Raw genomic sequence first — 14791 nt, forward strand, 5'->3', positions numbered from 1 at the left:
AGTGTTTAAATTTTCACCATTTTCCTCTTTTACTGGACTCCCCAGAGAATAAAAATTTAAGATATTTAAAGATATTACATTTTTCTGAAACACATGTTGTTTCTTTTATTGAAGAACTTACCTGAGGTAGTGACTGCTGGCAAATTGAATATTTCAGTCCCTGGCTGAGCAGTTGCTGCAAATAAAACACAACATTTCACTGAGTTTTTCAGTACTGATGATTACTAAGTGAGCACCGCTAGCCCTACTGCACAAGAAAAAAGCAAAAATATAGTTCTAGTATCATATTCCACCATGTCAGTGTTCATTACTGGAACTATATTAAAATGTCATTTAACAGACAATCATAAGGGCTAAAAAACCACAAACCATTTAGTTTCAACACATCTTTCCAAAAAGGAAAATGTGCATTACTTAAAGTTGATACAAAGCAAACTACAAACACACAGTTAGTTAGAATAATGTCAGGTTTTAACAACTCTCGCATTAATTATGTGGTTTTCATTTCTCAAATTGTTAAAAAGATTAAATGTGACAGTCCTACATAAAACAGCATTAAAAAAAAAATCTAACAATCTTCCAGTTCTGTGGCCATAAATTATTATATGTGTTTTATATTCATAGATTTATATTAATTTCTATTATTTGAACATATTTAGGTCAGGATATCTGCAGGTGGAAGTCACATAAAGCTTAAGCTGGAAAAATTGAGTGAAAAGGCAAGACCTGCATACCCATGTCAGAGTCACCTCCACCAGATGAGTTCAGCTTTCGAAATATCTCCTGTTTCTTGGATTTTACCATTGGTGAAGTGTTCTCAAGTTTGGTGAAAAACGAAGGCAGGTAACTGATACTGCCTGGAGAGCGAGAGTCAGTCCTGCCAAGACCAACACGTGTCAAAGAGACAGAACTTGTAAGGTGCACATTTAAATCTTCCCAAAAGCAGTCAGGCAGAAACCACAACAGTCATATGAACACCGTGGGGCTCCATAATAACTGAGTTTGCTTAAGCAGCAGCACTCTGACAAATAAGCTCGAATTAAAAAACCAAACAACTCATACATAAATTAAAAAATAATCTAAAAATAAAGTAAAAATCAATCTAGGTATCCTAGCCCAAGTCAGTTTTACACCTACCTCTGTTCACTAGGCTCAGTTCTTTGGGAAAGCAAAAGAACATTTTCCTGTTTCTCATGTACAGCCGGGACCTGAGGTGGTGAGATTGGCTCGTAGGGCTCTGAAGGGACATGACTCCTCTCTGGAGATTTTCCAGGCCTACATCCACAATTCAGAGACAGATAATTACTCTCAATACTTGTATAGCAGTAGTTAACTCATGTAGCAACTGGAGAATTACATAACTGCTTATGTGTAATTATATGTTACATGCTTTAGTAAGCCTGGTGATCTTAAAAAGATGACACTGAATTATCCATAACAACTCTGCTAGGTTTTAAGTAATTAAACGTCTTCAGCCCTCTAAAGACTGGAAATTAATCAGAAGTAGCAAAGGGAAAGCAGTTATGTTATGGAGCCAAGCAACTGGCAAAACAACCAGACTCTGCCTAAAAATAAGACCAAAAGGTGCCTTTACTTCCAATCTGCACCAAGATTACTGCACTATTTTATATCAATATCATATCTGGGCATCAGTTAAACTTGCAGTTAGACTGAATCCATGCATTACCTTCCCCTGGCCTTGTCAGAGAGGTTCTCAGGGGACACTCTGGCCCCTGGGCGCTGGTGGTGCACAGGCTGCGACTGCGACTCGGGGCTGTAGCGGTTTGAGGTCTTTGCCCGGCCAGAAACAGGCGTTGGAGCAGGGGTGGAATTCTGGAATGTAGTGGTGGGAGGCTGCAAAGAGGCCTGAGAAGCTGCTTGGTTTCTAGCAAAGTCTTGTGTGATAATTTGCTGGATGTGACCAAAAAAAAGTAGAAAAGAGATCTTGGTTAGACATTGGCCACAGTGGAGGTATTCGTGAACTGGACGAGACTGATGGCAACAAATGAGATTATAAATTCAGATACAATATTTTATAATACTCTCAAATAAAACCCATAATTATAAAACCTACACAGATGTGATCAGCAAGGGTGATGAGCCGATGGGTCCTGGGCACATGTGCCATCCCCTCTGCCTGGGAAGAGGGAGGTGGAGGTGGTTGGGGTGAGGGGGGCTCCTGTTGTGTCCTGTAGCGGTGAATGGGGCCCTCGTACGGCCTGTTGGGGTCAGCTGGTTGAAAAAGAAAAGGTCACTCTGTTAAGATTCAAGGTTTGAAATTTCTGTGCTTACAAATTTAAAAAAGATGACAGTGAGAATATGTTGCATATGGAGATAAACTTACTCTCTGCCTGGCTTGGTTTGGGGGTCTCTTGTTGATAGGGCTGTAGCTTTTCTTGAGCAGGTACAGGTGAATTTGCAGGGCTGATCACCTCAATGGCATCTCCAGGAGCTTCATACCGGTGTGAGGACACTGAATATCAAGCAAAGGTTGTGGAATAAGACGTAAATATGACAGAAAAGTTTTGTCGTCTATACTTAGCAACACGGGTGCTTCCATTAAAATGGCACAGTGAATGAAAGTCAAAACACTGCTGCCTTCTCATGATAACCATGGTGATACAAATATGTCCATGAAAGACTGTTCCAACATAAACCAAGTAATTTTCAGTTTCCTGACTTCTGATAAGATTACTCTTACGATCCTGCATTTCATGCTGTAGCATGGCATCTGAATAAAGCAGGCAACTCTGATTTTGCAAGTCACTATATGCAAAAACTGTATTTGTCTATCAAGTGTTTCTGCTGTGCAGAGCTGAATATTTTATCATTAAACATCTGAATCATTTCACATCTTATCATTTCCCTAAAAGGCTAAGACAGACAGCAAAGAAGTAGAGAGTTACTAAGATACGTACAACTACTGGAAGAATCTGAACTTTGAGAGCCCCTATCTCGAGCATCCTTGTCTGAAGCAATCTGGCGAGTGATGATCACATCTATGAAGTTAGCAGCAGTAATTGTGGTCTTTCCTCGAGTTCTCAGCTCTTCCTCGTACCTGGATTTAGGAGGAGGTCCTTTCTCTTTACCAGCCTCTGAATAGACTACTGATGAAGTCTGTCCCTGGGCCTTGCCACCAGAGTAATTTGCAGATGTATAGGGGCACTGCACAGGCCTCTTTTCTACCTCCAGCGTCTTCTGCTCCATCTGCTGCTGGTCAGTCACCACAGCTGACCGGCGTCCCATGTTCTCTTCTATCCTGGCTCCTTCGTGCTTGTTCTCCTTTGCTTTGGCAACTTCCATCTGAGGAGCAGAGGCTGCAGCATCCACGAGTGCTGCCAGGGCATCAGCAGCAGTGTTGTAACGGGAAGCTGGCAAGCCTTGAGTGATAGAGGGAGCTCCGGGGGTGAGCTGCCTGTGGGCAAACATTGAATAGCCTCAATTACATCACATGGAAAAAAGAACTACAGCCACACAGACAAAAAGGCAAAGCTTTTCTGACATTGATTTCTATCCAAAATGCACTGGTGAAAGTGCTCTGATAAATCCAAGAGCGCTCATATAGTGAAATATCCTTAACCCTAAATGCACCTTTTAATAAGTTCACATATTAGAACAGATATCCCTACACCAGTAACTTCTAAAACATACATGATACGTAGCTGAGCAGCAGGATCCAAAGGTGTGATTACACTTGTCCCATTGGTTCCTTGGAAAATACTTGGCCTTTGCTGCAGAATGTTTTCCTGGCTTCTGACAGAGGGGGATGGAGACCGGACATATCCGTGACTGCCGGGTCTGCCAGGCTGCTCTGCACCTGCAGGACACAGAGTGGAGGAGAACAAACAAAATAAATGATTATTCTTACAACAGTGCAGCACTGTAAATCAATGCTGTCTCCTCCACATCCCTTCCCAGTTGTCTCCACCACTCTGGATGTGATGGTAGGTATAAAGATTTAAATGTATTTACAATGCTCTAAATGACATGCAAGCTGTGCCAGTGACAGCTGGGATTCACTCCCCTTTAGGTGCTGCATTGCTTTGAGAAAAAGTTCGAGAAGTTGCAGATGTTGAAATTATGACCAGAACTGCTCGGCAACAGGAACCTGCCTGAAGTGCAGAGTAAATGCAAACTGTAAATGGTATTTGCTAACAGTGACTGCATAAAATGAACAGTTACAGTCTACAATACAGCTGATCCAAGTGTGTCCATGTGCCCTCACCTGGTCGGAGATAAAGTTCAGCAGGGACTGAGGTGATTCTCTCCCTCTCCCGTTCTCGTTCTCTTTCCCGCTCTCGTTCACGTTCCCTCTCCCTTTCCCGTTCCTTCTCCCTTTCCCTTTCCCGTTCCCTTTCAGCATTTGCAGCTGCAGAGGCTGCCAGGTGTGTGGGATGTCCTGGAAGGTCCACCAGGTAAAATGAAGGAGCAAAAAAAGAGATACTTAAGTGAAGCATGATGATGTAAACACTTGCCAATATATTTTGCCATAGACTTACAGCAAAATCTCCCAAATACATTTTAATTCAACTTATCTAGGAAGACAAAAGTTTAACATACAGTCACAGTGGAAGGCTCAAAAGCCTTTTACTGAACTGGTTTCTATACAGTTAGAAACTACACAGCTTATAGACCCCAATTCCACCCTTCAACACATGTAAACTGGGGTTAGTGAACAGAATGAGGCAAATTCAGAATTTGACAGCACTTCTACTGTAACTACACAGGATATCATCAAAACTCCTTTGCTATCCAAGTGCGAGATGCATGCAGAAAGCATCTCCTGAGAAAACATCAAAACATGGTATTAATGAAAGCTGAATAAAGATGGTCAATTATCTCAGCATGTCAGACAATTAGAGATGTCACCAAGCCATGAGAGCTCTTACCTGGTGACAGAGAAGCAGGATTGTAAGGCCTGGGAGGGAAGGTAAGCTGGGTGCCAGGGATATATGTGATTCTCTCCATGGGTGGGGTGCTCGTTCCTCCAGGATGAGGCACTAAGATAGTGGGAGCCATATTGTTCAGGTCAATAATTCCTGTCAGGAATGACACACGTGAGAATGGCCACTCCAGGACATGGTCTACACATTTTATGTTCTGTTCACTGGTAACAGTCAGCAACGAATGTTTAGTGGAAATATAAGAATAAAGCAAGTGTAGAATTATATTCCAGCTGGTTATAGTCTCTTAGATCTGCAATCAGCAATTTAGGAACATACTAAGATAGAATTTGCATTTGTATCACTCCCTTTAATTGCCCTTTGGAAAAATGCACTTCACCTCTACTCAATAATCCCATCTTTTAGCAATTTGGGGTATTACCCAAAAAATAAAACAATCAGCATGGTTTTCACCAACATTATGCTTTTAGACGTTGCTTTTATATTCTTTTTGAAGAAGTTACCATTTCAATATAATTCTCTTTTCTGAAATTTGACAATGAGCTAAACGTGGTTCTGACCATCAGTTTAAACGAGCAGAAAACAACCTGGCTCTCGAACACTAGTAACTCTCAGAGCCTTCTCCTTAAAAATATTGATTATAGAGGTGGTTTTCCTTTCCACAAAAGGCAGTTTGCAAGTGAGTTGTCAGACATCCGTGATCACGAGAGGATCGACACATCTATGTATGTGTGCATTCAAACCATAGCTGGCACTGCCAAAACACACTTTTAAGAGCATTACAGAAAGGGAGCCAGGCCCACCTCGTGCTCCTGCATAAGGGAGAGCTAAAGTTTGCTCCCTGGGGGACAGTCCCCTGGTGACATCAGGCCGGAGGTTCACTTGCATCTGCTGGGAGGTGATGTAGTCGTTGAGGATGGTCTGGCGCGTGTTCTCCATGGCGTACAGCTGGTACTGGCTGGGGTACCCTGGCGTGGGGGACAGCTGCCTTTGGAACAGGTAAGCAGCAGCAGCTGAGGGTGAGAGAAGGCAAAAGGATGCATTTAGGAAGCAGGATGATTCTGGGTCAAATCAAACTTTCAGGTGTTTGTAAAGCTTCAATGAGAGGTGCTATCAAGTCTCTCTAGCCAGTGCCAAATGAGTGAAAATAGCATTTTAATACTGATGTTTTATTGAATTTCTGCACTGCATGCACACTGAGAGTGCTAAACAAACCAGATTGGAGAGATACTTTAATAAAAACATAAATCCTGAAATTCTGAAAATGTAAAAGGCTGAAATATCTAAAGAAGGTAGAAAATACCTCACAGAAGTAAACAGAGGGTTAAAAGGATTATTAAATATACAGTCTACTGTATTTAATATCACCAGGGGTAACCTGATAATCCCTCAGTGAGAATAATCACAGTCCTGAACAGAAGACTTATAAAGAATACATAAGTCTATATATAATTATATAGAATTATACTTTAACTCTCTAGCCTCTTCCACATCCTTCTTTGCATAGCTTTCCTGAAAGCTTTTAATACATTCCACAAATACTTATCTAAAAATACTGTCTGAACTTTTTAACAAAACAGAAGCAAGCTGGCAACTCTGAAGGGAAGTTACAGCATTATACAATACTATTTTACTAAGTTTCCTGCTTCTATATTAAACTCCCACTAAACTGAAATCAAACCACAACAATAAATATTTATAACCTTATAAATTATATTTGGCCATTGATAATTGCCTTATATAGGTATCCTTTCTGTGCATCAAAGCTCACAGTATTTCTAAAACTAAAAAAAGCCAGCACAAATGTATTTACCAGGATCCAGAGCTCTGTGAAATGGCATAGCAGGATCTAAATGAGGAGGGAGGTGACCCCTGTAGACTTCAGGAGTTGCTCCTCTGTGGTGAGGGTCAAAAGGACTGTGAGCCACTACAGGATCAACCCCTGGGACTGGAGATTTTGCTGGCACACTCTCCCTCTGTGTTGGAGTGAGTGTGTTCTTCCTTTCATGATTTGCTGGCTTCCCAGAAGATATTCCAGCTAAAAGCAATGAAAACCCCAAATTAACAAAATGCCTATTTTTCTATTGAAAATTTAACTGTAAAAATACACTGGTTCCCAAGGAACATTCTTGATGACTGCAATCTGATACAACAAAGCAGAGAACATTTTATATCACAAAACACTTCTGCTGAAAGAACTGTACTTTAAAACTAAGATTGCTTATACTTCACTATATCATCTTCCTCATCTAGACACCTCTAACTCAGGAACAGCTTCTGCTCTTAAAATGTTATCCTTGTAAGTACCACTTTCAATGTGATCCATAATCAAATGCAAATTGAGACTGAGCTGCCTTCCCACTCTCCCCTTCTATTATGGCAAATTTTCATTTTCTTATTTGAAATAACACCTTACAGCCTTCTAAAATTCATTCTAGTCAACTTCCAATTTGAGAAAAGCCACTAGAATAAAATAAAGAAGAATGGAGTACATAAAAATTAAAATAATAAAACTTTTTGTCTTACTGTGGATAGGAATGACATACCCTCACTAACTCTATTCATCATAGGTGAACTCCTGGACATTGGACTCTGATAGTTCACAGGTGTCCTCCGAGCATTTGTATCATCATAAATCCCAGGGCTCAGCTGTGATTTGGGAGTTTCATGAAGAGTTGACCTGAGAACAGAGGGACCAGAGCTGACTACGGACGTGTGACGGGACCGCACGGCATCCCCGGTCTTCACATCTTCGTATTTTCCTCGCTCCACCACCTTCACGTTTTCTGGCACCATTTCCAGCTGAGGCATTCCCCGGGGCAGCTTGCTTGGTCCAGTGATTAAAGATTTTACATTGTGTTTGATGGCAGACTGGCCAGAGTTGCTTTCATATTTTATGGGTGTACCCTGAAGAGGAGAAAAAGTTCAGGTTAAGGTCACGTTGTGGTAAAAAGCTCCCACAGCCTGCCCTGATTCACTCCTGAATCTGTGTGAGTGTAACAGTGCTTTCTGGATTTACCTGAGATATGGAGCCTTCTATGATTGGCCTGGTTGTCTGCACCATTTCAGGAGTCTTGCGACTCTCTTGGCTTAACAGGTCCTGCCTTGGGATCTCATGGATGGACCGACCCATTTCCTTTATGGTGGTGACCCCATCATATGGTTTCCCCTTGGTGATGGCTCCTTCAAACGTCCTGATGGGAGGTGACTCTCTCTTGATCTGTTTGGGGTACTTCAAACCTTCTTCAAAACTTTCAGCTGTTGCTCTTGGGGTGCCTTTTACAGAAAGAATGGTATTAATAGCTGCTAAGTCTCTGTTTTCATAAGCAGAGTGACAACTACATATCATAACAGTGGAACTTTGGTTTGCTGTAGTCTATGCTAAGATACTCTGAAGTCTAAAAAAATCATCACAAAAATAATACTGAACAAATACTCAATATATTACTGAAAACCTCCCATGTTATTTCAGATGCTGAAATAAAAGAAATAAATGCATCTGCAGAGTTGTTAGTGTTCATTAAAAAAAAAGTGCTAATTACCAAGTATTCACATTAAAAGGTTTATTTTCCAACAAGAAATAAAATCTGTGTTTACAGACTAGCTTTGAACACAGCATATCAGAAAGCTGCTGATTTATGCTCTGAAAACATTTCATAAAATAAGCTCCACCTTTAACACAGCTCCCACAGTTTAAGGTTCAGAAACCCAGATTTTTGAGGATTAATTAATGCTCCCCTTTCTAGACCTGCAATACCTCACCTTGCATTATAGAGCCAGACAAGACTGTTCTCTCCTTTAGTTCAGCGTGTGGGCTACCCCGAGGCAACGCTCGGCAGATTAAACCTAAAATTAAAATGAAGGTAATTTAGAGAATTGAACAAGTGTTAAAAACCCCCAACCTCCAAACCAACAAACCCCCTCCTTCTCACACATTAGAGATGGTATCTGTATCCTGGCAGTGCCCAGAGGGCCAAGCCTCAGTATGCCAGGCATTGCAGCAACATGTTATAAAACAGTTCAAGTATTTGTGCTATTGCACAGTTGCAAGTTTTAACATATTTAGAAAACAGGAGGTGTTTTTTATAATTAAGCTTAACCTTTGTTTCAAAAGCAGTCACTGCTTTTCTCACACTCCACTTTCCTTGCCTAGAAAGAAAGGTGTTCATGGTGGGAAGTGAAACAAAAAGAAAAAAACACTCCAAAATATACCTCAGCATCCTCCAAATTATCAAAGTTCAGAGTGAATCATTGGAGAAGAGATGAATTTACTGTGCCTATAGTAAGAATCTAAACCAAGCCCTCAAAACACTCATAATTTTACAGTTTGAGGCCAGAAAATGTGTCAGTGATGAGACACAGCATAAAAGTACCAGAGCAGCTTCTCAGATGCCAAAAGAGCCCAAAGATGAGCCAAATGCATCAGCAACTTAGAGACAATGCTGAATTTCTGTGTACAGCCTACAAACCTCACACTCACATTGTGCCACCTGATGAACATGTCCCCAAAATAGCCTCTAAGGGCTACCTGAAGATGGGACAAAATGCTTTTAAGGAGCAAGACTCCATGGTTGAAGGAGAAAACATTTTCTTGCATTTGTATTTTTACATAGCAATCAGAAAAGTTATATAATGACCTGCCTTGGCCTCTGCAGGCTTTGTTTGATTACAGTTTATTAAAACACAACAGCACTAGGGATGCCCTGCAGCAGGATCCTGCAGTTCAAAGAGGTTTCTTGCAGGAATGCAGAAGGTCAGGGCAGTGTGGTACCAATATTTAACTAAAGGGTGTGGCAGAGGCTGTGCTGGTGTGACCCAGCGTTTGAGCTCCACAGCACCATGGGGACTGTGCAGAGCCAGGGACATGTGTCAGATGTGCTGAGAGCAGGAAGTGCCACCTGAAGAAGCTGCAGTTGTGGTAAAACAGAAAAGAAAACTGGGATCTACTTCAGTCCCTTTTCCAGCACACTCTTAACTGCAGTGCTGTTGCATGGATATGGTCAGTAATGTGATTTAAATCTAACTTCTCTGTTAGTCTGCACCCTAAGATAACTCTAAATACTCTTACATCGATGGATAAAAGATAGAACATCTTGGAAGTGGCTGTTTTTACCTTCCAGTGGTGCAGACCCTGGAGATTCCCTCAGTGACATCCCTTGCTTTATATTTCCTTCCATTGTATCATATGTTCTCTTTAAACCAATTTCATGAGCAGTTCTCGGACTCCTTGTTCCTTCACGGACATTTTTAATAGCTGGTAAAATGTACAAGAGTGTGGTCAGGAAATGTGAACAATAAAAAAAAGGCACATGAATATTACATTAATGAGACCACAGGTCATTAATACTTAACACAACTTCAATATAATATTGTAACATTAAATATCAATCTTAAAAAGATCCTTTATAGTTTGTCGAAAAGTTACTTGTTCAGTTACTCATCAGTATTTCAACTGAAGTTTAAAGTTACATGATACACTTATTTTAATTTTAATACAGGTCATTTTAAGCCTGGTTATTTAACCTTTCACAAAAAAACATTCCATGACAAATAGGAAATAAATGGCAAAGGATTAGTTTAACTGTATTTTAAACACATGCATCCACTTGGAAGCAGAAACACTTCAGCCATGGATTACCAAAACAGAACCTGACTTGGATCAAGTAGAATATACAAATACTCACCATCATAAGATAGAATATGCCCACTTTTGCCTTCATAAATGACATGGCCCTTGGCTGAAGCCTCCTCTCTGCACTTCTCTGGGCTGCTGTCCTCCGTAGCCAGCCGGGTGATGGTTCCCTTCAGCAGCGCGTCGGCGGCGATGCCGGACTGGGACAGAGCTGGGGTACCCTGTGTTCAAACCCAGCACATCAATAAATTCACATGGTCTGAGTCAATAGAGAATAGGCAGTAATGAAGGGAAAATGCAACAAAACCAAAAAACTTTTCAGGTCTATAAAACCAACTAATTTATCAAGTATGGCTTAAACTTCTGCCTCTATTATGGACACTTCACCTAATGAGTAAGGTTATTTCTGCTACGTTGTTAAAAAATGTTAACGTAACACATATAACAGAGAGAAGAATGGGAAGGACAAGGTTACCAGTGCATTTCACAGCCTGGAACATTTACCCTATAAATACCATTTGCAGGGAAGATAACATATACCACATACTTAACGGTGCCATTAGGTTTTATTTCTGTCCAAAGCAATGAAAGCTCCCCTTCTCATCTCAAGCAGAATTGAGGCAATTGCTTTCTGTATTCTGGGACCCCAAACCAACCAGAACAGCAGCATTTAAAATGACAAAAGGCCTGAATTTCCCTTCTTGGATTCAAATAGCATCTGCACAAGACTGGTTACACTTGGTTTGAATATTTAAACTCAGGTATAATGCAATTTTCATGAAAGTTGCCCTCAGTTAGGTTTACCAAAAGCTCTGGTAGTATTGAGAAGGTTTGAAAACTCATATATATTAAGATGAAATTGTGGTAATGCTGACTTCAGCAATAGTGGGGTTTGAACATCTGATTGGATTGAAAGTTCTTGTTTCAAGGCAGTTCCTACCCCACGATATTAATTTACTTTTTCAGACATGCAAATACATTCACAGTGATAGTCTGAAGATGCTGTTTTGCCACAGCCTTCCCAGCAAAAAGTAAAATACCTGAGTTATGGAGCCTCTCAAAGAAGGAATGGTCTCAACTGAAACTTTATTGGTTGGAGTTCCTCGTGTTATACTTCCCTCCTGTATCGTTGTGGTACCTGATTTGAAATAATAAGACATCCTGATAAATAAGAGAATGAAAAAAATCCACTCCATTTGAAATAATTAAAAATTCTAGTGAGAACTGTTCATTTACATTAAAATACAGGGGAAATTTCAATTTAACAGTAGACATTTGAGGCAGTTAGGCTATTTCCTTTTTAATATAGTCTTTTACACACTTTAAGTATTTTACAGCATTAATTCATGGCAGTTATTTTCTTTTGATGTATTTGCTCTAGTGAGCAACTTTATTTTCAAAATGGCATGTCTTGTAACAAATATTTTTAAGTGAGCCCTGCAGACAGAAGGAGCCAGCTACAAATACACATGCCTTGGAAAACAGGGAAGAGATTAACCCTATAATCTTATGATACTTATATAATCATAGAATACTTTGAAATAACACTTCAGCAGCTAATTCTCTTGGTTTTCTCAGGCTCTGACAAGAGTTTCTTAATCTGTGTGACTTTCTTTACCTCGCACCACACTTTCATGTTGTGCCCTGACCAGGAGTCCCTCAGGTTGGGAATTCTGGCTTCTGGGTGAGAATTCTTCTTGTTTGATATAGGGCAGGGAAGCTATTGAGAAGAAAAAGAAAAAGTTTGAGGTTTTTTAATTTTCTTTAATTGTGGATCATTAAATAGTCTGTATAAAACATGTCAGCTTTCCTTTCCTTACCAGATTTAGCTGACTCTTGCTGCCTTGGCAGCCCCAGAGATATAGAACCCACTGATGGCTTTGCAGTTTCTTGGGCATAGGAAGCTTGACTATGGGATGTTAAATAAGTGCCAGGTGTTCCCTGAAACAACAAATAGGTGTTAATTCTTGTTTCTGGAATGAAGATTCACATCTATCTTTACAGGAGAATGCTAAAACTATTATGATCCCATCTGGAAATGCTACAGTACCCCACTGCCATGTCCCAAAGCACAGAGCGGCAGGAGTGGAGTATCACTGGTAGTTTGGAGATGCAGGTCACCTAAACTGAATATCCATGCCCTTAAATGTGAGTAAATGTTCCATTTCTAAAGCTCCTGTAATTCCCAGACTTTTAGAATGACATGTACAGGTAGTTCTTAAGGGTTAATGCTGTGACTCCATAACTGAGTACAAGAAGTTGAAGATTGGAGAAAGGGGGGAAAAAAGAAAAGACGTAAAACAGATTTTCAAATAATAATTCTCTTACTTGTGAGATTGAGCCTCCCATGATGAAGGAAGGTTTTTCTGATGGCACACTGGTTTTGGAGGATGGAATGAGTGGTGGTGGTGGTCTGGTGGGTCTGGTTGTGGGCAGGCGAACTCCTTCGGGAATATTGGTTATCACCTGGTGAGGAGCTGGCTGGAGAACTTGAGGGGAAAAATTGTACATTAAACATTGCAGTGTGAACAGAAATAGCACAGTTCAGCTGACAACTTCTAATGGGAATTGCTTCACAATATCCAAAAGCTACTTTAGCTGTATTTACAGCTCTGCAATTCACTATGTCCAATATTTAGTTATTTTCCTGTTTTTAAAAAGTTCTTATTCTCTACATGGAATGCAACTGAGTCAAGCATAATCTAAGTTTCCCTGATTAGTCTTGTCTTAGCATGACATTATAATCTGAAGGGAAAAGCTTCAATCCAAGTTTCAGAAGTAAGATTTGTCAGTTACTTCACTGTTTTATAAGACATTCAGACTTTAATACAGAGTGATTACAGTCAGAAACTAATGCCAGGGATAGCAGCTGCTTTCCCTTTTCCTCAACTGCTCCCTTCATAAGAAAGGCCACCCATGAATAGGACAGTGCTTGTATGAAAATGAAAATCTCTTGATGACTGCCTCTTTGCTGTTCTGATACTTTTCAGACCATTCTATTTGGTTATTAAAATAATAGTTATGCAGTGGATGCAACAATGAAGAACAAAAACAGCCTCACTGGGCTAGAAAAATACTGAGCACCTCTTCACACATACACAGAGAAAATTATTATTCTTCTATTAATTCACAAATTGTTTAGAGAATAATTTTATCCTCCAAATCTTTACCTGGAGGGACACTGTAGCGAGCTGCATTCATCTCAGGCTGGGGAGAGGCTTTATTGACTTCTCTTGGTGATAACCTGTAGGGTGATGCTGACCTTGTGGCTGGATTTTGCACTTGTGCTTCCTGTTCTATTCTCTTGACCTCAGCATAAGGCATATAGGCCACTGGTTTTCCTGGGAAGGTTGAAGGTATCAGAAAGAGAAGAATCATGAGTTAGAAATTGGACTCAAAAGGTCCAACTTACAGCACAGTTTTAACAAAGGGCCTATTCCAATGCCAGACACACCCATCAGGTACAAACGGTGCAATTAAAAAGAAGTATTAAACTTTTTAATTAAACTTAAAGTTTAATTAAAATTAAACTTGTGTTCCACCAAACTTTTGTGCCCTATTTCAGTGCTCAGTGTCCATGCATGCACTCTATGCAGTAAAATATTCCTTTCAACTCTGCTCAAACTCCCACCTTCACCTTAAGCTTCTGAAAGGGCTCCCCTAGACCAGAATCATCTGCTCCTATTACCCACACATTGCAACTTCCTCTGTAGGAACAACTCATTTTTGGGCTTGACCCAAATGGAACCAGTTTTCTGCCTTTATATAAAGGGGCTACAAGGTAGCCCTTCAACAGTAAGTGCAGCAGAGTGGGCAGGTTCCTTCCAGCAAGGAGCAGGTCGTTATCAGTTCCTTATCACACTAAACTGTCGCTCTCCCATGAGGCAGCACGGGCTTATCCCAGCCCAGGTGTGGGAACACCAACCTTCCCACTCCACGCTGGGGCTCTTGGAGGTGCCACAGGGGCTCACAGCGCTCCGATATTCCATGTCCAGCTGCTCCTGGCGCTGGCGCTGCTCCTCCATCAGGGCTGACTCGTGCATGGCCTTGATGTGCCGCTGGTAGAGCGCGTAGCCACTCACAGGGGTGCCCATGGGGACAGAGCAGGGGCTGCAGGAAACCTGGGGACAGCGAGGGGACAATGTCAGGGACACCCTCACAGGCACTTCCTGGAGCAACTGTGGAGTTCAACTTCCCCCTGCAGTCTGGGTGTTTCAAAAGGTCCAGACCTGGTTTTAAGCTACTGGGTTTATAC

The 14791-nt window shown here is 40.9% G+C and overlaps 1 protein-coding gene across 1 annotated transcript in view; it reads right to left on the bottom strand.

Moving 5' to 3' along the window:
• NCOR1 (nuclear receptor corepressor 1) overlaps positions 1 to 14791 on the bottom strand; it is a 56974-nt gene that overhangs the window by 4864 nt on the left and 37319 nt on the right. Inside the window, exons 22-44 of the mRNA XM_082294578.1 lie at positions 14462 to 14657; positions 13707 to 13877; positions 12865 to 13025; positions 12357 to 12477; positions 12155 to 12256; positions 11577 to 11674; positions 10589 to 10757; positions 10018 to 10158; positions 8667 to 8750; positions 7924 to 8180; positions 7451 to 7811; positions 6718 to 6942; positions 5708 to 5917; positions 4890 to 5039; positions 4226 to 4399; positions 3652 to 3817; positions 2919 to 3415; positions 2345 to 2473; positions 2075 to 2232; positions 1688 to 1911; positions 1138 to 1275; positions 735 to 877; positions 122 to 175 (exon numbers count right to left, since the gene is read on the bottom strand). Of these exons, the coding sequence (XP_082150704.1) occupies positions 122 to 175; positions 735 to 877; positions 1138 to 1275; positions 1688 to 1911; positions 2075 to 2232; positions 2345 to 2473; positions 2919 to 3415; positions 3652 to 3817; positions 4226 to 4399; positions 4890 to 5039; positions 5708 to 5917; positions 6718 to 6942; positions 7451 to 7811; positions 7924 to 8180; positions 8667 to 8750; positions 10018 to 10158; positions 10589 to 10757; positions 11577 to 11674; positions 12155 to 12256; positions 12357 to 12477; positions 12865 to 13025; positions 13707 to 13877; positions 14462 to 14657 (4129 nt within the window). The remainder of the gene's footprint in view (positions 1 to 121; positions 176 to 734; positions 878 to 1137; positions 1276 to 1687; positions 1912 to 2074; positions 2233 to 2344; positions 2474 to 2918; positions 3416 to 3651; positions 3818 to 4225; positions 4400 to 4889; positions 5040 to 5707; positions 5918 to 6717; positions 6943 to 7450; positions 7812 to 7923; positions 8181 to 8666; positions 8751 to 10017; positions 10159 to 10588; positions 10758 to 11576; positions 11675 to 12154; positions 12257 to 12356; positions 12478 to 12864; positions 13026 to 13706; positions 13878 to 14461; positions 14658 to 14791) is intronic.

The sequence above is a fragment of the Coloeus monedula genome (assembly GCF_965178545.1).
Source record: "Coloeus monedula genome assembly, chromosome: 20".
NCBI classification, from domain to species: Eukaryota; Metazoa; Chordata; class Aves; order Passeriformes; family Corvidae; genus Coloeus; species Coloeus monedula.